Source organism: Desmodus rotundus, chromosome 6 (assembly GCF_022682495.2).
Source record: "Desmodus rotundus isolate HL8 chromosome 6, HLdesRot8A.1, whole genome shotgun sequence".
Taxonomy (NCBI): domain Eukaryota; kingdom Metazoa; phylum Chordata; class Mammalia; order Chiroptera; family Phyllostomidae; genus Desmodus; species Desmodus rotundus.
The window spans coordinates 6,372,869-6,394,053 of NC_071392.1; the positions used below are offsets into that span (position 1 = coordinate 6,372,869).

At 45.2% G+C, this 21,185-nt stretch overlaps 1 protein-coding gene across 5 annotated transcripts in view; it reads left to right on the plus strand.

Moving 5' to 3' along the window:
* The window catches only part of ELMO1 (engulfment and cell motility 1), a 468,564-nt gene that overhangs the window by 437,051 nt on the left and 10,328 nt on the right, over positions 1 to 21,185 (plus strand). For all 5 annotated transcript variants that reach the window (XM_053925918.2, XM_053925919.2, XM_053925917.2 and 2 more), the window contains 2 exons: positions 6,741 to 6,848; positions 14,016 to 14,098. In XM_053925918.2, the coding sequence (XP_053781893.1) occupies positions 6,741 to 6,848; positions 14,016 to 14,098 (191 nt within the window). The remainder of the gene's footprint in view (positions 1 to 6,740; positions 6,849 to 14,015; positions 14,099 to 21,185) is intronic.

Below are 21,185 nucleotides of genomic sequence, written 5' to 3' on the forward strand. Positions count from 1 at the left end.
ACCCAAGGAGAGCCAATGTTCAGAAGTACCGAATCCGTGGAGCTGAAGAGCCAGCCGTTCTGGGCTGTTTAGGGCCATGAATTTGCTGGTGGTGGTTCAACAAGAGCTAACGTGTACTGACCGAGAGCTTACCACACGCCAGGCTGCCATTTAATGTATTTTAATGCATTTCATCCTCACAATAACCCTATGAAGGTCTTCTGGGATTGCACCCAGTGTACAGATAAGGAAACCGAGGCAACAAGGGGTTAAGTACATTGCCCAAAGGCACAGAAGAGCAATGATTCTCCAGCAGTTCTATGGCCATTACTTTTAATGATTCCCTATGCTATCAGGTGAGCTGATACCCGCTGCTAGATTTGACCTTGGAACTTTCAACACAGATGGACCTTTTTCTCCACCCCCCATATTAGTAACAGTGAACCAAGGTGGGATAGAATCTATTTTCATAACCTTGCAAGATAAATTTCTGAATTACCTCTCTAAACTCTAATTCCAAAATTTCAAGTCAAAGTGGGTGCCCTTAGACTAGATCCAAAAGGTGGAACACGGTTCCAGCTGTTTCTTGGCCAGACAAGTCCAGTCCTTTGATTGATTTTTTGCTCTCTTGACATGGTACTGATTGCAAAGTCAAAGTGCTCACATCACCCTGTCCTGGAAACAAAGAGATAGAAAACAAAACTGAAAAGTAAGGTTTGGGGAGAGGTAAAGACACTGAGGAGCAGCCAGAAGCAAGCACCAGCATTAGGTCCTGTACCAAGAATAAACACCCGTCCCAGCCCGGGAGGTACTCTCACAGGCATTTGTGAACCGGGAGGGGTGTCCCGTCCAAATGCAGTGCTCACCCACCAACAACAAACATTGTTCATGGTTATACTGAGCCCGGCCCCTGACCATTTACTGTGAGAGCTTTGGGCTGAATATTGAGTAAATGCAATGATGTCAAATGTTACCGTTAAAAACCATATTATAGAATTTCCAAAGGCAGAACATCCTTCAGGAATGAAAGCACAGATTTTTCCTGGAGGATGAGAAGCCATGACAATGAACTTCAAGCTGGGCCTCCAGAGAGGACAGTGGGCAGAACAATATAGGGCCGAGTCACAGCTGGGACTGAGACAGGCTCACATTAGGAAGAGCAGCCCAGGAGGGAACCCAGGGCTCCCACGCAGCCATCGAAGGACAAGCTCTTGTCCTCCTTACCTGCATGGGCATCTTCGTCAGAGTAAGTGCTGTTCCAAGAGGACAGTGTGGGCACAGTGGCAAGGACAAGACCCGTGGAGCCAGGCAAAGTAGCTGCAGTGCCTGACCCTTAAAGTTACGGTGAGGAGAAAGATGGCTGTGAATGTCCTTCTCGGACACCAATGGCAAAGGGTCCTACCTTTATTTTGGAAGATCGGTCAGGAAATGAGCACTGGCCTGGGAGTGAGCAGACTTGGTTCTAGGCTCCTCAACTCTGTAAGTAACCACATGGACATCCTTAGGGAGGACATGTGACTTCTCAGGACCACAGCTGCCCATCTATTAGAAAGACTCGGACGACATGATCTGTTAGTCCTATGACCCACTTAGTCAATTACATTATGTCCCGTGATGGCTTCATTGCCTTGGAAAAATCAGTATTCAGGATATGTCACCCCATAATGTGATTTATTAAGTTTTTATTTACTTGATGTTGGGCAAAAGGCACAGAAGTGGGGCGAGGGGAGGTGGCACATACACATACCACCACCAAATGCCTCCCCTGGTGCCCGGCTAGGATCCTTGGGACCTGATTCAAAGAACTCAATTGAACCTCACTGCCTTCTTCACCACCAGACTTCCCCTCCTAGGCTGACTTGGGTAGGTTCTGCTAGAACAGTCCCATTTCTAAATGTAATGACTACAGGTTTTTTGTTTTCATTTTTGTTTTTTTGCTAAAGAAATCTTAGTCCCTTATCTGCACATTTTTCCAGTTTTTAAACATGAATTACCTAATGAACAAAAACCATTAGCATCTAGATTATAAATGTATTATTCAGCTCCCCAGGGAGCCTGGCCATCTGTGTTTAAAATGAAATCATCCTTCCTAGTACAGAAAGGAAGACTTGGGAGTGTTTGGGAAATGGAATGGTTTTAAAATCCAGCGACTAGCTCGCTATGCTTCAGACTGTGCTGATGTTGGTTTCATATCATCCTCCCTAAACATTTCATTCAGATTTACACAGATGAATGAGGACATGACGTAAGACCCTCTGAATGAATCCCTTTGAGAAAGGTGCACTTTCACGTGCAACTCTGATGGCACAGCCAGGTGCCATCACAGGTTGAAGAGCAGGCACATCCACGAAGGAGCCAGAGGTGTCGAGGGTTCTGGAGTCACGTTCCGCTGTAAAAGAGAGCAGCGGCCCGCAGGGCAGCAGAATTGCCAAGTCAAAGCACCAGACTCGCATCCTGGAACACAGCCTGCAAAGCGAGGAGGATCTGCAAGGCAGGATGACCTTCCTGTAGTAGTCTGTCCCTACAGTTGTCTTCCTCCACTAGACCGAGAGAGAAACCTTGTGTCTCGTCATCTGAAAGATGGCCTTTCCCTTGCAAATACTGCTGGAGTCCCTCACGTTTGGTGATAGGAAAGCTTCAACCTTAGGCAGCAGGTAGACCATCTCCTGAAGATTCTTCACATTTTTGGCTAACCTACAAAAGATCCAACAGCCTAGAAGTGGCCCAAGAATTGACTATAGGAAAGGCCACCTCGCTGCCTCCCACACACAGGGCTCCCAGGGCTCACTGAGTCCACGGAGGGATCGATCAGGACTTGGTTCTTGCCGTGACCTGGGCCTCACTAGCTCACCAGCCTCTCACATGCAACAGCGGCGGCTGTTGTTCAGCTTGGCCGTCTCCCTTAAAGACCCGCGAGTGGGCCCAAGCTCATCTCCGGCCTGCCTGATGAAGACAGGCAATAAGCCACACTGCTTAATAGAGCTACCTGTGGCCAGGTTCATTAAAATCAAATGAAATTTAAAATTTCTTTTCATCCTCTTGATAAAGCAGACACAGGGTATTTCCACCCTTGCGTGAAGTTCACTCGAACATTACCGCGAGAATTGCAGTCGTCGTGGCGATTAGCTCCATAATGATCTGTGTGACACCGGGAATAGCTTTAATCAGCCCTGGAGACCTTCTTACCAGGCTTGTGAATTTGGAAAGCAGCTTTTCCCTCTGATCCTTCAGAGACAGACAGACAGACAGACAGGCAGACAGACACAAAATTGTCCGCATACTTTCCGTTTTTGAGTTTGGGAACTGAAGAATAGGCTGTTGATGCAGTAACCTCCTAATTGACTGGAAGGCCTCTATATTAACTCCTGTTTTGTCTTGAATGCTGGTAAACAATCTGTGATAATGTTCTCACTGCTTCTTGCTAATTACTTTCAGTGACAAAATCCACTCATTCATTGCCCAGAGGGATTGAGGCACTAGTAACTTCATGCTGGGTTTTGAAAAGAAAATACACATTTTTCTTACCCTAAAAGAAACTGAAAATCAAGCTGCGGCTGGTGGCTGATGCTGAACCGGCCTTGCTCACAAGTGGGTGCTGCATTGGACGAAGCTGGCGGCTCTGCTTTACTTTATAGCCTCTCCCACTTCAGGACGGACATAACCAAGCTAGGAGGCTGCTAACCCTCCCTAGAACTCAGCACGCCAGCCTCTCTCCTGTGGAAGATGCTGGCTGAGTGTCCGCATTTGAGACTCGGGAGTCAAAGCAACTGTCCCAAGGCTTTCCAGTCCCCTTCCCAGTATTTGTCATCCACCCCAGACTTCCTATCTGATGGGGTGGAGAAGGACCCCATCACTTACAGAGAAAGAGGAACTTACTTAGGACAAGAGAAGGGTTAGGCAGAGGTCAGAGAAAAACCCGAGGTGACTGGTGGCATGATGTCAAGAGAGTGTAAGCCTCCAGTCGGAGGAAGTTCTATCTGCTGCACATCAGACACTCTTGTGGCCAGGCTCCAAGTATCCTTTTGTGTTTCCTGTACACAAACACGGGTGGCAACTTTGCCTCAATAACCTGATAAACAGCCACTGTTCTCTGGTAGTTTCTGAAAGTCAGACTGTGTCGCACGAGAGACCTGCTCTGTTCCTGCTTTTCCCTGAAGAGCAGGCAGCACTGCTGAGTCCCCGTCCCTACTTCTTCGACCTGGGAAGCAAAGATTCCCACTGTCTCTCTCTTGGTTGCCCTCAAGAAGGGAGGGAGCTCCTTCTCCCTGAGCTCTGTAGCCTCGTTCCTTCCTTCTGCCTTCCGTCCCAATGATTCTCTGCTCCCACAGGAGAGTACTGAGCACGTCGTAGGCACTCTGCAAACATTCAGCGGACAAGCTTACTGGAAAATATATGCAGCAAAATTTTTTTTTGAAGTTTTACAAATGAATAGAGGTTTTGCACTTCCCTCCAAGCTATATCCATTCATACCACTTCCTGCTCTCAGTGCTTCCCCAAATGTATGAGGGTGACTGGTCTTCTGTTGTGCCACATCGACCCCGGGGCCTCGGATTCCTGCTAGAAGTAAACCCCAGCCCCCAGAACTGACTCCGACTTGAGAAGCAAGGACTTCCTAGAAGGAACAGGCTAAGACATTACTCAAAATAAGGCCAGAGTGTCCACCTGGCACAGCTTACTGACTTCCTTCCTAGGTTTCTATCCCCCTTTCACTTGCTCACTTAGCCAAAGATCCCACCTCCAAGGTGGCAGAGGAAGGAGAGTGTTATAGCAAACTTCTCCCGCTGGCTCTGTGGTCATCACAGGCCACTTAGACCAGTTGGAAGGTCCTTCTGGGCAGACGAAACCCCTACCACCTTGCTAGAACCCAAGAGTGTGGCTGACAGCTGGCAGTGGAAGCGTGGGCTGCTCCTCCAGAGCTCGCAGTTCCTGCTGTGGATTACAGGTCAAATTCCGGGGTCTATTTTCTCCACGGAACACTGGTAGTGACATGTTTGCCTCATCGAAATGGCTGTGAGTTATTCAGGAGTAATTTTATTTTCTCCCTTTGATATACTCTTCCAGAAAAATGATGAGATATAAATACATATATATAGAAACATAATTTTGAAAATGTAGCAATTCCAGATGTGTTCCTAGCCATTAAATAACTTTTTCTTTGCTCTCAAGATTTCCTGTTAGAGTTCATTTAAAATGATTCTTTTAAATATAGGGACCGCCATGTTCCAACCACCTTCAGGAATTGGCAAACCGTGTTTGTAGACGAGGAAGACAGAGTCACTGAGACTTTTGTGCATTGAGCTTGAGTGTTTTCTTTGTTCATTGTGCGGCTTTTTCTTCCATTTTTAGACTTTCTTTTTCTATTAAAAGAGTCACAGTTAACACATGCTTTTGCAATGAAAACAATTTTAAATAGAAAAACAATTTTCTTAAAATGTGATGGGGAGTATTTTAGTCAGAGTGGTTTCGAAGTACTTTGTGTTGGCAGACACAGAAATGAGGTGATTTCACCAAGGCCACTACGTCTGCCAACTGCATAGCGGCACAGAGGGGTTACAAGTCATACGTACTTTGTGCCTTAAGTGTCCCCTTGGGTCTTCGTTTATCAATTTAGCCAGTGTCAATTGTGCAACTTCTAGGTGCCAGGCTTTGTGCCAGGGGAATGGGGCAGGGCAATTATGAAGACAGTTGCAGAGAGCCTGGCATCTCCATGCTGGCAGGGCTGTTGAGTATCCTGGAGTGTCCTTTCATCAGTAATTGGTCACCATGCATCCATTAGGACAAGTTGCTTACCTAGAGTATGTGACACATAATAGAAAACACTAAGGTGCTTAACATGTGGGCCCCTGTGATCAAAGAAGATGCTGTGGCAGCTAATAGGATGGGGAGAGTCCCTTCTGTAGTAATCAAAGAGGGCTTCCTGGAGGAGGCAGCATTGAAGCCCAACCTTGAGACCTACACAAAGATTGCTGTCACATTGAAGTTTCTTATCTATAAAAGTCTTCCTTTGTCTCCTTTTCCCAACCTCACAGGTTAATTCAACAATTTTTATGATGTTTAGGGACAGGAGAGGAGGTTAAGTTGAAGGAATCGTTTATAAGAGTGATCCTAAGACCCTGGTCATGCCTATGTAGAGAACCAAACTCTAAGAATTAGACAGGAGATGATTGTGAATGTCCTTGCTCTTTGTATAAATCCCTGGATTACTTAGATTATTTCCAACCCTGTGTCTATCCCACACATCCTGACAATCCGTTCATTGATTAATTTGTGATATTAGCCTCCAGGGTTGGAGGTTTGGGGTGTCAACTAAGACACGTCACCCAACTATCTCAACCGGCTCAACGTCTCAGAGAGGAAAGCGGAAGCAGCCAAGTGTCGAGAAAGCTGCTTGCTCCACCCCTTGCTCTCTGTCTCTCCCAGGCCTGTGTGGACCAGGAATAAACCCCATAGTCGCTATAGGAACTGGTAAATAGCCCTCAGGAAGCCTCCACCTCAGAAAACCTGTTGCCATTGTCTTAGAAGGATTTGAGACCTTTCCCATCGGTTCTCAAATGTACGTTCAGCAGGTCAGGTGCTAACTGACCATCAAAATGAGAAGGGACTCATTGATCAGGGCTCTGGACCCCATTCCTTTCTGAAGACTTCCAACCAGATGGATGGCTTGTTCTTCCAGGCCATCCTGGAAGGATAGAAATAAGGATGTCAATATTTGGGGGGAAACCAGAATTACTTACCTTGTACATCTGTGTTTTCTTCCTCAGACAAGTTTTGGTATTGCCGGCTTTCACCAAACCACAAGGTCCTGCATTATGGAGACTTGGAAGAAAGTCCTCAGGGAGAAGTGCCCCACGATTCCTTGCAGGACAAATGTAAGTGGCTGTCCTGGGCAGGAGGCCCGAGCTGGGGTTGCTTATGTGTTCCCTGGTCCCTAAATATCATGCAGAAGAACTATTCACCTACCTAAACCCACCGTCATCTCGTTGTAAGTGCCGGCATGAACAGTCTCGTGATCCCTCCCACGTTTATGTCTTATAGTTGAGTGTATCCCGTAGCTGGAATGCAGCGCTAATGGCGGACCCAAAGATGGCCTCCTACTTCAAGGACGTAATGCAGGCACTTGGGAAATTTAGGCTGAACTGCATTTTATTTTTTCTACATATTCCCTAAAATACATATATTTATATTTATTTGCTATTTTTGTACAATGTCTGTTTCAATGTATGTATTTTGGAGAACCAGGAATATGGTAGATTATTTTAGTCTAACACCAAACCGGGTTCCGGGTTTTTTATTTATTTATTTATGTATTTGATTTTAGACTGTGTATGTGTGTATGTGGAGAGAGAGAGAGAGATACATGATGATCCACTTATTGATGCATTCATCGGTTGATTTTTATATGTGCCCTGACCTGGGATTGAACCTGCAACCTTAGTGTCACAGGACAACACTCTAACCAACTGAGCTACCTGGCCAGGCCCTGTTTTAATGTGTATATTTTGAATAACCAATAATGTACTAGATTATTTTAGCCCAACACCAAACCAGTTTCCAAGTTTTTTAGACAGCATAAAGTATGCATATTAAACCAGGTATTACAGAAACATTAAAATATAAAGGCCAGTGAATGAATTTGGAAGAGAAATTAGATGAAATGAGCATAGCTTCAGAAGATATCCCAGGTACAGAAATCAAAGAGTGAGAAAACTAAAGAAAGTTTTAAATAAACTTTAAAAGTCACAGTGACCCTGCAGTGAGTCACATACATGTGTCCCAGTTTGAGACTTTACCCCCAGGTCCTAGCACCTTCCCTCTTGTCACCCCAGGGCCCATGGAAGTCAAATGGAAACTGTCTTCCTTGAAGCTCATGCCATCAGAAGCGAAAATAAACCGCAAGCGGAAAATTCCTCACACAGCCAGACTCTGCTGATATATCAGACAGACAGCTTGGAACATCTCTCTTCCTCCCACTTAACATGGGGCAGTCTGGGCTCCGTAGTGTCATCTAGTTCAGACAGCAGTCTCCTTCCGAGGAGCACTGCCTCCCCAGCGCTGATTATTGACACTGTTAATGGGAAGAGAAGAAAGAGGAAACCTGCCACCACCGAGTCTGGGGCAGTGTCTACACGCCCCTGCAGGGGGGCATCCCGGGTGCCTGTCCATAAGGGGGACCCTCCCTTCAGGTCTCAGGAAGCACGCCCTATCCCCCCATAGACAAGCTAGACCTCTGCTTCTCAGAGAATGGGTCTGGGACCAGCAGCTCCACAGCTGGAACCTTGTTGGAAATGCAGATTCCTAGGCCTCACTTCCAGACCTGCTGACTCAGCAGCTCTGGGGACGGGGGGCCAGCAATCTGTCTGAACGGGCCCTCCGGGCACTGCCGATGCTCAGTCAAGGGGAGAACTGCGGGCTTCCTGTTGCTGTTTGCTCTTCATGGTGGTTCCTCAAATTTAGCTTTCACCCAGACCTCCAAGTTTAAAAGAACAGCCACAGTGAACTGGTACCAGGTTACCAACTTTTAATTTGGGTAAACAAGGGTATTAAAAACAACATAGAACTAAAATTTCATATCATAGTACTTTCATTTTTTAAAAAAAAATTACTCTGGCCAGGTGGCTCAGTTAGTTGGAGTATCATCCCATTCACCAAAAAGACTGTGGGTTCAGTCCCTGGTCAGGGCACACACCTAGGTTGCAGGTTCAACCCCCTATAGGGGCACATATGGGAGGGAACCGATTGATCTCTCTCTCTCTCAAATCAATTAATATACATTCTTATTTGATGATTTAAAAAAATAAAAGGGCTTTGGATCACATCAGCTTAAACAGTAAGGAAGACCTAATCTTGGAATGAGGACTAGTTCCTTCTACGAAATTAAATTAGCTTTATTAACCACTCACACCCTTGTTTCTGCCTTCCTCTGTTTGCTAACTGGTGAGAACTCCCCCATGAGCTCAGAGCTGCCCAGAATCAGCACTTTGGAATCCGGCTCCGCAGTGCTGAATCGGGGAGTTACGGGCTGCTATTGCCCACAGCAACCGGAATCTCTCCACAGCCGAAGTCTCCCGCAGCCTCGTTCCTCACCTGCCCAAGAAGTAGGGCAAGTGGTCCAGGCAGAAAACAGACAGACAGACAAACGGCTGATTCATTCCTCTCCCACGTGGCCTGATGAATCGTCCCTTCCACTCACAGAATGTTTTATTTATCTCCATGTCGATAGGGACAGAATCCACTTCTCAGTGTACAGACAGGCATTTGTTTGGCACTGACGGCAGGTTTCTAGCGCACGCTCCCTTGCCAACAGGTCCTGTCGCTGAGAAAAACGGGTTAGAGAAGGTCACAGCACGGACAGCACCTGAGCCTCGTGCAGGGGCGCTTCCTGGCACCGCCTGCAAGCTGATGCCCGCACCCTAGCTCTACCAAGGCCTTTACCCACAAAAGCACAGGGTGACAGTCACTGGCTAGAAGCCAGGAATGCTTCTGCCAGGGCTGTGACAGAGCACAGCCACGCTGCAGACCTCCCAGCGGCTGCTGGTGGGGGTCTGTGAGCGGCACCACTTCTGGGAAGGGGCTGCAGCCACCTCCTCCACCAGTGGTTTGAAATTCTTATCCACCCCTTTCTCTACTGCCTTTAAATCTGGTCATTTGGAGTTTGGAAGAGCTGCTTCATAACAGTTTACCCACTGCAGTCGAAACCAAAAGCCCATACTTGTGCAGGTGTGTGCATGAGCGATATTACATCTGTGTGCACGTGTGTCTCAGGGGGTGTCTTTGTGGCATGAAGTCAAACGAGGCTATTACGCACCTGAGCTGAGCAGGAATCGGCCCAGGCAACTAAGTTTCCTGCGGCCCACCATTGCAATTACACGTTCTGCCTGGAGCAAATAGCCCATTCTCTGGGAGCCCTTGAAAGTCAGAAACTTCATTCCACCGGAAAAATGAGTCGTGTCTTTAATTAATGTCAAGTGCCATTGCTCTTGCCTGGCATGATTGCCCTCTCTTGAGACCAAGGGGGAAATTGCCTTCTGCCCCTCCAGTTAATCAGTGCTGACTATTGAAATATCTGTGAATCAAACAGTGTAATTGAATCCTCTTCCCTAAGAAGAGTGCGAGTGAAGGTGGCGGGACTCTCTATAGCTGTCTTCATCCCTAAGGTTGAAGAAGTCACTCTTCTCCCATTTGTTTTGTTTGACAGGAAATAAGGCCCTTAAAAATCCGCATCCCCTTCCATCCATTCACCCCACAGCCCTGCCACCAGGTTGACAAGCCTCATCACCCCCAGTAAACACTAGACTCCAGTGCTTTCCAGCCCCGGGCCCCCCAGCACCTCCCTTTGAGAGGATGTAGGCCAGCGCTCCACACGCCCCCATCAAAGACGCCGAGGAGAAGGCTCACCCCTCACACAGGCCAGGAACCCTACTGGAGGGGATGAGAAGTGCAGCGAGACAGCAAAGCAAAGAGGGCGATTTGGTCACTGATGTGTGGTGAATAATTCAGGTCCCCCAATCGACGGAGAGAACTTACTTTGGTTACTGATAATGAAAACAATGCCAAATAACATTTATTGAGCGTTTACAATTTGCCAGGCACTGTGCTGCCAACTTTCCATTCATTATCCTCTTGACAACCTGAAGTGGTGGTAGATACTGTTGTCCTTGTTTTACAGATAAGAAAACTGAGCTACAGAAAAATTAAGTGACTCGTTCAAGGTCACATGGCTAGTAAATGGTAGGACAAAGACCTGAATGCCACCATCCCACCTCATGGACCAGCTTCTTACCACTCACCCACTACTCCACACTGCCTAGATTAAAAGCCAACAATTATCTCAGCTCCAACATCAGGCGTTAATTCTTACAGAAACTCTCTGAGATAGATGATGTTATAATTCCACACTGTGGGCCAGGAAGCTTCAGCTCCCAGAGCGTTCGCCCAAAGTGGTGTAGCCAGTAGGTGTGTCCAGATTTCAAACCAGGCTCTGTGATCCCAAAGGCACAGCCCTTCCCACCACTCCATGCTGCCACCTTGAGAGAGCAGAGTCTTCACCTCACTGCGTCAGCCTCAGCCTGCGCCGCCTCCTCCGTAGCTGCTCCCACATGAGCTGTGTTCACAGCAAGTGCTCATAGCTTGCCAGCTACTTCCTGGGGTTATTTCTGCCTCAACTTACCTCCCAGTGGTGAAAACGAAAATGACTTTTATCATGGTGGCCATATTTACTTTTTCAATGGTATTTTTGTTTTAAATCATAATTGACAAACATAAGGAGAAGCCATGACCTACCAAGGGAGCATGGAGTGGAACAGAGAGCAATACTCCAGGTTCTGTCCCCCTATATGACTTTGAATAATTTATTTCCCCTCTTTAGGTCTCAGCCTTCCCATCTGTGCAATGGGAGTATTGAATTAGATCATCTCCAGCCAGCTCAAAGTGAAGGACGCATAGAAAGAAATGAAGCCATGCCTAAAGAATTTAGAGTTTAGGGTAGGGTACCAGAAGTGACCATCCTGTTCTCACATGTCTGGGCCCCACTTCTTTATGCTACCCCCACCCCGCCCCAAAGACCATGGAAACTCTCACCTGGCTTTGACATATTCAAGAGCCCTCTGCTGCCTCCTTAGAGTACAGATTCAAGGGATGTGAGTCTAATTCTTCTCGTGGGGATAGAGAGGGTGGCATTTCAGCCCTCACACACCTACTCTTCCAGAAGCATAGTTTGCATCTAGAAGCAAACTATGCAAAGAACAACCTTTAAAAGCCACGGTGTATTTTTAGAATTTTGTGTTTTCCTTTTAGCTGTAATCCTGTGAGTAATAGAGCAGCTTATCTCCTTGACAGGGGACAATGTATATAAAAATATGAAATATGTACTGCCACAAACGAGATAGAAAAATGCCTTTTCTCCCCTGGAGCCTCCTCATTAGAGATTCTGCAGGCCGTCCCCACAGTAGACTTCGTGTTAATCTTGTCCCATTGCGTTTGATGGGTTTTCAGAGCCAAGGAGTGACTTGCTATTTATAGATTGTAGGCACTCTCTCTAGTTCATTGACCACGTTACAGATTATACAACAAAGACTTTCTACTTCCGAGGTTCTTCTGACTCAGACTCCATCTGAAGCTTGAGAAGGTTTTCAGAACTGTTATGTTAATATGTCCAATTCACTTCAGTGGCAGGTTTTCTGTTGAAAAGTAAACCCAATTTCCCAAGATGCCTAAATGTCCCCCTTCTTAAGCAGCCAGATAGGCCGCTGAGTGGAACAGAGCTGGTCATTGGTTATGAAAATGGATTTGAGGAGAACTGAAGTTACCAGCTGTAGTCAACAGTGTGTTCAGGAGTCATAGGGACCAACGACAAGGAGATGCCAATTCAAAGGAGTGAGGCAGAGGCAGGACAGTGGTCTGAGGTAATGGGTCTGCCACTCAGGACAGACCGCCTCGGTACGTTCTGCAGCGGGAAAAAAACAACCCCCAAGTTTCAGTGGCTTAAGACAACAAGAGTTTATTTCTTGCTCCTCACATTATATAACCAACATGAGCTGTCAAAGGACCGCTCCACACAGTCACTCCGGCATCCAGGCCAGTGGCTGCTCGGCCATTCCATAGCTGTGCCATTTGGATGGAACATGGGACCTGTTCAGTTTCTGCAACTGGGGAGGAGTGGCTGGTGGACTTGAACTTTTCACGGCCTCAGCCGGTAAGAGAGACTTGCCATTTCCTCTGGCCATTGGCCAGAACAAATCCCATGGCCCCAGAGGTTGCTGGGAAGCGTAGTCTCCCATATGCCTGGAAAGAAAGGAAAGCCAGATATTAGTGAGTACAAGTAATGTCAACCAAAGGGGTCTAGAATCAGGACTGCAAAGCATCAGGGACCGACAGCTGGGGTGTGTGCGGAGATTCCCAGAGGAGTTCATGGCAGCCCTCCGCTTCTCTAGGGTTAGACAGAACTCCAGGAGTATTAACAGATTTGCATAGGGTTCTTAACAGTCTCAGGGTACCTGGGAAATGTTACCTATATATCTTATAATTTTATCATCACCTGAGTGTCTCCCCCACACCCCAGTTCCCCACTAAAAGTATGTGAACGTTAGTTATGAAATTGCTCATCATCTTCATCATTAAGGGAATGATTACTAAGGAAATTACTGATTGATTACTTAGGCATTCATTACTCAAAGCTTCGGCAGAGCCTAAGTCTATTATGGGACAAAAGATTAGGAACTGGAGAGGGACAGGTGACTTTTAATTTTTTTTAAGCTTCCAAGCCATCCAACTGTTCTCTCTCTCCCTCTCGGATTATTTTAACACAAAGTTTTAAATGCACAAACCTCTCCATCTCTTTTATCTCCTTCCAAGTCCTGAGTATAACATGAGACGACATCTTTTCCTCTCACTGCATGATAAATGCCAGCTACCGTTGCCGTATCAGACGTGAATGTTCCCTTTATTGGAGTTCAGTTTCGTTGCCTGTAAAATAGGGGTAATGGAACCTGCCTCACGGCGTTGTGGGAAATAAGGAGATGGTGGAGAGGGAGGATGACCGAGTTCGGGACTATTTAGATTCAGATACATTTTCTGTGATAAGACTGCTTTTCCTGACGATCCTAAGCTCAGAAACTAAATAGATGGAGATAGTTTAGCAAGAGCTACTGATACACGGGAAGCACTTGGCATTGTTTCAGGCACACAGTGTCTTCCAGAATAGCAGTATTGGCACCACTATTACTGCTTCCTCTAATACCATCACTTTTCACATGGCTGTGGTGGGATTTTTTGAAGTTATTTGTTTTAGCGAACCAAATTCTGCGTATCAACCTAGATTTTTCTCCCCAGGGTTACTTTTTGCCAGAATATAAGAATATAGTGTAGTTTCTAAGTCCTGGCACATTATCTGACTTCTCTTCCTTGTTTTAACTCTTTTCTCTCTTGCCGCAGTTTCTGGGAGTGGCAGCTTGCTAGCAGACTTGATGCTTAGTCCTTCTTTGTTGACATCTAAGCTTTTACGCGGTGAAGTTACTGTTGTCTTCTTTTACGAATTGCAGTGCCGGTGGCAGACATCAAAGCGGTGGTGACGGGAAAGGACTGCCCTCATATGAAAGAGAAAGGTGCCCTTAAACAAAACAAGGTACGGTTTCCGAATCATTGCAGATAGGTAGTTCTGTCGGAATAATGCAGGTAGCAGTGGGCCCGCCTTCCTTCTTGGGTAGCAATGCTTGTGTGTGGCTGTACGCCTTTTTCCCTTCCCGATTCCTTCAACATCCCTCAGCTTTATTTCTCCTCCACTGATCCTGTGCCTAATCCCTACCAACTCTTCCATTGTCTAGTTCCAGCCCTAGGAACTATCCACTCCCTGTGACCACCCAGTCTTCTCTCCAGCCTGCCCTGCTCAGCCCCGCCCATTTGCTGGGCCTCTCCTCACCTCCCGTTTATGTTTATATTACCCCTTCCCCAACTCCCACCCCAATCTGTTTCATTCTCTCCTGCTGCTGTCACCTTCCCAGGAGCCTCCATGGGGTCTCCCTGAAGCCCGGGAAAAGCAGAGACCAAATGTTTCAGAAAGTTTTAGAAAATGTTTAAGGCCCTGATATCATCCTTCAGCAGGGTGGAAAGTACTGTGAAATAGCTCAAACCCAGCTTAAAGGAGAAAATTTCCCCCAAAGGTACATTGCTTAAACCGTCTTCACATTGCAATAGTTTCCACCCTCCCCTGCTAGTCGGCCAACTGGCTGTTCACCATGACAGCCCGTGTTCTACACCAGAGGGTGTGCAGGGACATCCTCTGGAGGGATGGGCCCCCAGTTTGGAAGTGTTCGCCCTTGGACGAGCCATCAGGGAGCCAGTTCTCTGTTTATCCCTCTTGGCATCTGGTGACGTATAATTCACATCCACGAATAAAATTACCCAGATTGATGCGGGTGCCCCAGCCACCTTGGTCCCAAAAATATCACAGAAATCAATAGGCTGCTTTTTTTATTGTTCAGTGTTAGTATCTAAGAGGAATATAAGCATTATACACATTTTCCTTATCAATCAGGGTTCAGGTGAATAATCCCTGCCCTGTAACCTCTAACACTCTAACAGGGAATCCAGGTCTGCGTGGCATGACCCTGTATCCATGGTTACAGAAAAACGAAAGTACTGGGAAAGTGCTGCTGGGAAGACAAAGGGGAGTGGGTACAGCCAGGGAGGGTGATAGCGAGACCTTTGCTTCTTAAGCTACATAAGGATAACTCATGTCAAGTCCATGTGAATTCCTTCTTTGTCACAAGCCTGTCACAGCCCTGTCATATAATGCCCTTGACTGACAAGTGTAATGACATAAGGGCATGCCCAAGAGTTTGTGGTCCCCTGCAACCCAGCATTTCTCTTTTTCCTCTGATGTGGGAAATGGGGATTCTCCAGCTCCTCAGATTTCAAAGAAGCATTCTGACCTACAGCAACAAGTCTCCAGCCTTTATGCTTGGCCTCCTGTGGGGCTGCTCTCCCTCAACACCACCTGATCTGCAGAGCACAGTCCTGGGGAGCACAGTCCTGGGGAGCACGGGCTCCGCTCAACTCCAGATGAGGTCCTCCTGGTTATATAACACTTGCAGCTGAACAGGGAATGATACGGGGAAATTGGCAGCAACCAGAGGAGGCCAGGAAGGGTGTAGCAAGACAGCAAAGCAGCCTGCCAGGATTCAAGCACTCTGAGTAAGAACGGAGAGCATTATGTAAAGCAGGTGTTTTACATAATCCAGTTTCAGCCCCAACATGTAAAGAGCTTGGGAGTTGCCATTCATATACTTACAGTGACAAGAAACTGAGTCAAGTGAAAAAATCAACATTTTTCTTGGGCCTGCCAGAAAACTCAGGTCACGGGGCAAGCCACCACCCCAGAATCTGTAGAGTTGAGTATATCTAGAGAGCCACAGCCAGATCTGCTCATCTGGGGCAGAATCCATGGCAGCCGTGAGCTATAGGATCACTTAAGTGGTGATGCTGATAAATTGCTATAGGCTGAGTAGGGGCTAGTGTGAGGGTGCAAAACTCTTGGGGGTTGCAGTCTTGGGGGCCTACGTACATGGGCTTCACCTCCAGTAACCCTAGCAAATTCTCCCACTGAAGATCTGAGAAAGGCGCCCCTCTCTCCCATTGGCTCTGGCAAGAGAAATGGATAAGTAATCATGATCTATGCCAGAGCCTTCTCATAACGAAGTCCTGTTCTCCAGACCGTGCTCCCAGCTAGGGGAGGAGAATTTCTACCATTGCATCCCTATTAGCCTTCCTGTCTCAACAGCAGGGTTGGGAGGTAGGAGAGAGATAATCAACAGCTGTCAGAGCCTCAAGAAGATTGACATGAAACTCAACAGGCATGGGAAAATGGAGGAGGCGGGGAGGGGCGCTATTCCACTGGAGAAACAATTGAGAAGGTGACAACCACAAGATATAAGACCCCTAAATGAAGGAGGTTTAATTGGAAAATTATAGAATGTTATCCCTCACCCATATCCTACCACCACACTAACAAGACCGAAATAGTGGAGTATAGTGGAAAGATCTGGAAGACACAGACTGTCTCTGAGGAGGAGGATTTAGGGAACCCAAAGTCAGTAGAAGGGACGAAAACAGAGACACTGGAGGAATTTGAAGCCTCTGGCACTTAGAGCTACATCAGTAGTCCACTGGCCCAATTCTTTTTCAGATTAACATAAATCGTCACTCTACAGGTCTGTGTATCTCATTTTCTCTTACCTGATACAATATGTCTGGATTTCAGCAAAAAATTACAGTCATGCCAAAAAGCAAGAAAAAAACAGCCTGAAGAAACAAATCAGTTACCATAATCAGATTCCAGTATGTTGGACACAGGTGTTGGAATTAGCAGATAGAAAATTTAGAATAACTATAATTAAAAGTGTTACAGGTTCTAATGGAAAAAGTAGATCACATGAAAGAACAACTGGGTAATGTAATCATAGAAATGAAAACTCCAGAAATGAATCAAAAAGAAAGACTAGAAATAAAAAACACTATAACAGAAGTGAAGAATGCTTCTAATTGACTCATCAGTAGACTTGACATGGCTGAGGAAAGGATTAGTGAGCTTGGAGATGAGTCAGTAGAAACTCCCTAAACTGAAATGCAAAGAGGGAAAAAAATGGAAAAAAAAAAAAAGCATCAACGAACTGAGGTACAATTGCAGAAGGTATAATATATAAGTAAGTGGGCTACAAGAAAAAAGAGAATGGAGCAGAAGCAATATTGGAACAATAATGGACAGGAAGTTTCCAAAATTAATGACAGACATCAAACCACAGATTCAGGAAGCTTAGAAGACACCCAACCGAATATGCACCTCTCCCCTAGAAAACCACCTGGGCATACCATGTTTCAGCTGCAGAAAACCAAAGGCAAAAAGAAAATCTTGAAAGAATCCAGGTGGGGGAAACCACCTGACCTATGGAAGAACAAAGATAAAAGTTAAAACGGATTTCTCATCAGATGTTATGTAAACAGGAAGAAAGTAGAGTGAAATATTTAGTGCTGGGGAAGAACCCACCAGCCTAGAATTCTATATCTAGTGAATTGTCCTTTGAAAGTGAAAGCGAAATAAAGACTTTTCAGATTAAAAAAAAAAAAAACTGAGGGAATTCATTGTCAGCAAAATTATATAGGTCAGAAACTTAATCCACAAGAAGAACAGAAGTGCATCAGAGAAGGAATAAATGAAGGTAAAATAAAAATACTTATTTTTGTTGTTAATCCATCTAAAAGATAACTGTTAAAAGTGACACTAGAAACAATGTGTTGCTGATGATTATAGCATAATGGGCAGTGAAATGAATGACAGCAAAGTCACAAGGGACAGGAGAGAGGATTTGAAATGCCCAAAACAGGAAAAGACCAAAAAAAAAAAAAAAGGAAAAGGAAGGAAGGAAAAAGAAACAAAGAACAAATGCAAAAGTTAGAAAAGAGTTACAAACATAGCGGCCATTAACTACGTCGGTAATCATTTTAAATGTCGATGGTCTAAATACACCAATTACAAGACAGATTGTCAGAGTAGAATAAAAAAGACCCAAGTCTATGTTTTCCACAAAAACACACCTTTAAAAAACAAACTTTAAATATAAAGACTAAAAGAGGTTAAAAAAAAAGAATGGACAATAAAATCAAAATATATAAGCAAAACTAATAGAACTGAAAGGAGAAATTCACAAATCCATTATTCTTCTAGAGGCATCAATACCCCTCTGTCAGTAGCTGACAGATCAAACGGACAGAAAATCAATAAGGACATTGATGACCTGAACAGCAGCATCAATCAACTTGATCTAATTAACAATAGAAGATCCACCCAACAATAGATGAATACACATTCTTCTTAAGCTCACAGGAAATGTTCACCAATATAGACCACATTCTGGGCCATAAAATACATCATAACACATTTAATAGAATAATAATCATACGAAGTAGTTTCTTAGATCACAGTAGAATTAAATAAATCAGTAACAGAAAGATAGCTATAAAGTCCTTTCAAATATTTAGAAATTTGATAATACACTTCTAAATAATTCTTAGCTCAAAAAGAAGTCTCAAAAGAAATTACAAAATGTTTTAAACTAATTAAAATCAAAATATAACTTATCAAAATATGTGGGGTGGGGCAAAAGCAGTGTTTATGGGGAAATTTGTAGTATTAAATTTGTGTATTAGAAAACAAGAAAGATCTAAAAATCAATAAAGTTTTCACTTTAGGAAACTAGAGAAAGCATAGCAAGTTAATTCAAAAAACATGCAGAAAAGAAGAAATAATACATAATTAAAGTACAAATCACTGAAATTGAGAAAAAGAAAAACAGTAGAGAAAATCAACAAAACCAAAACTTGGTTCGTGGAAAAGATGAATAAAACTTATAAGCGTCTAGCCTGACTAAACAAGGAAAAATGAGAGAGGACACAGTTACCAATGTCACAACAGGACTGGAGATGATCTCATACGAGCATGTGATACGTGTGGGTAAATTTGGCCTTCTTGTATCAGACTCCTCTGCTCCTGGAAGAGATCAACAAAACAAATAAGTAAATGACATTTTCCAACCTTCTTTTTATTGTCGTGGCACTCATAGAAAATTGGGTGGAGATGGATGGATGGATGATGGATGAAGAATGGATGGGTGTATGGCTGGATGGATGATGGATGGGTGGGTGGGTGGATGGATGGATGGATGATGTATTGATGGATAAATGGGGCACACTGCTATAAACACATAAACAGAGTTACAAATGGAGGCTACTTCCTGGGATTCACTGGCCCACCTGTCCAGTCACCCAAAGCTCTTCCTGGATGCCTTACAGGCTAAGAGAGGCAGTATCTCTACCAGCTTGTCTCTTTAATTTGCATACACATGAAAATTGTTTGTTTTTATAATGCTAATAGTGTTCATGCACCTGGTTCATTAAGGTAAACATCAAAAGGGAAGAAGGAAACCCACAGTCCAAAAAATTTACTTCCTCAACCCCACACCCCCACACCCCTTCTCCCAATATTCCAGAGGTCTCTCCTCTCGACCTCTAGGACTTCTGGGTAGGAAAGGAGAGTTGACCAAAATGTGTCCCTAGGCGGTGTACCAGTGCACAGTAGTGGGCAGCAACCAAGGTGTGTTGCTGGCTCTTCAGACAGTTTTTCCAGCTGGACAGAAGATTCTGACACTTTGTGCCGCGGACTCTCCATTAGCCTACATGTGAGCACGGCAAACTGAGACATTAGCGGCCGTAAGGGAGACGCTTTGTTAATAGCAAAATATTGGTTACTGACACACCTTCTCACTCATTCAACATCCGATAACCCAGGCTCTGTCTAAGGCCCTGAAAATAAAAAAAGGAACAAAAAAACTGATGTGGTTCCTTGAGGCAGAGGCATTTGTTCAGTCGTCCACTCAGTCAGCACCAGCACCGCTGGGAGACAATGAGCTCTGGACCGGGAGGGTGATGGGACAGACGTGGCCTGTCCTCCTGAAGCTTAGAGTCCGACGTGGTCAGCAGGTCAGTGCCTCAGGCAGGCGTCTCAGGACACAAACAGCACATGTCTTCTTCGCAGCGAGAGTGAGCAAGCCTCCGTGAGACATGAACTGCCATGGTGAATGGAAATTCCATTGGGGGAATCAAATGCTTAAGGATTCTAAGGTCAAACGTTGTGATTTATCAGGTTGATTTGTTGCCAAGTTTTTGAAAACGGGCATTGCTGAAGTTTATCCCACCAAATGTGGGGCTTACAGTTAAACAGTCAAAACATCAGCAGCAGAGGTGAGATCTGACCGCATCTCACTGATGCGGGTACGAACACATTTGACGTAAGAGAAGCTTCCATCCACCATGTCCCAGAAACCAGCTTTTATTTTCCTAGTGTGATCTATGAGCCTGAAACAAGAAACGGATTATGCTAGAAGCCGATGTTCTAGCATCAGCTTGAAACCCTGGTCTTAACCAAAAGGCCTTTTATCCACATTTACTTCCTTTGTCCTTCATTCAGCAACTGTGTTGAGTGTGTTCTTTCTACTAGGCCTGTGCCTGGTGCTGAGAATCCAAGGATAAATACGACCTGGCCCCTGGCCCCGGATGTCTGGTAGATAAAAGACTTCTGTGTCAACATCCAATTACAGCCCAATGTTGCCTATTTTTGCAGTAAACTTAAACTCAGGGTGAGCCTGGGAGACTTGAGAAAGACTCCTGGAGAAAATAGGATGCAAGCTGGGTTTTAAAAAGGAATTGACCAGGTGGAGAAGCGAAGGGAAGACTTTTTAGGAGAGGGAGAGAGTATGTAAAAAGGCACAGAGCTGTCTCTGATTGAGAAATGTTGAATTCAGAGTATAGGATTGAGGGGAACAGAGAGAAGAGAATGGGTTGGACTGGGGCCAGACAGAGTTGCCTGAAGAAAGCATCGTTGACCGTTATTATATGCTGCACAAATGAGTGAATTTTACCTCCTAAGTAGAAACTCAAATCCATAGGTCCGGAGACAAGCAGTAATGTACTGTAGGTGAAATCTATGACTACTTCTAAGGCCATTAGCACATGTGTACACACGCTATCCTGTGTTTTTAGTCAAAATGCTTTGCCCTCAAAGTGACCTGAAAAGAGGGGGGGAAACCAACACAGTCAAAGTAATTGCTGGCCAAAATGGCCAAATGAGGCAAGTCACCCCAAAACAATATAAGGAATGGCAG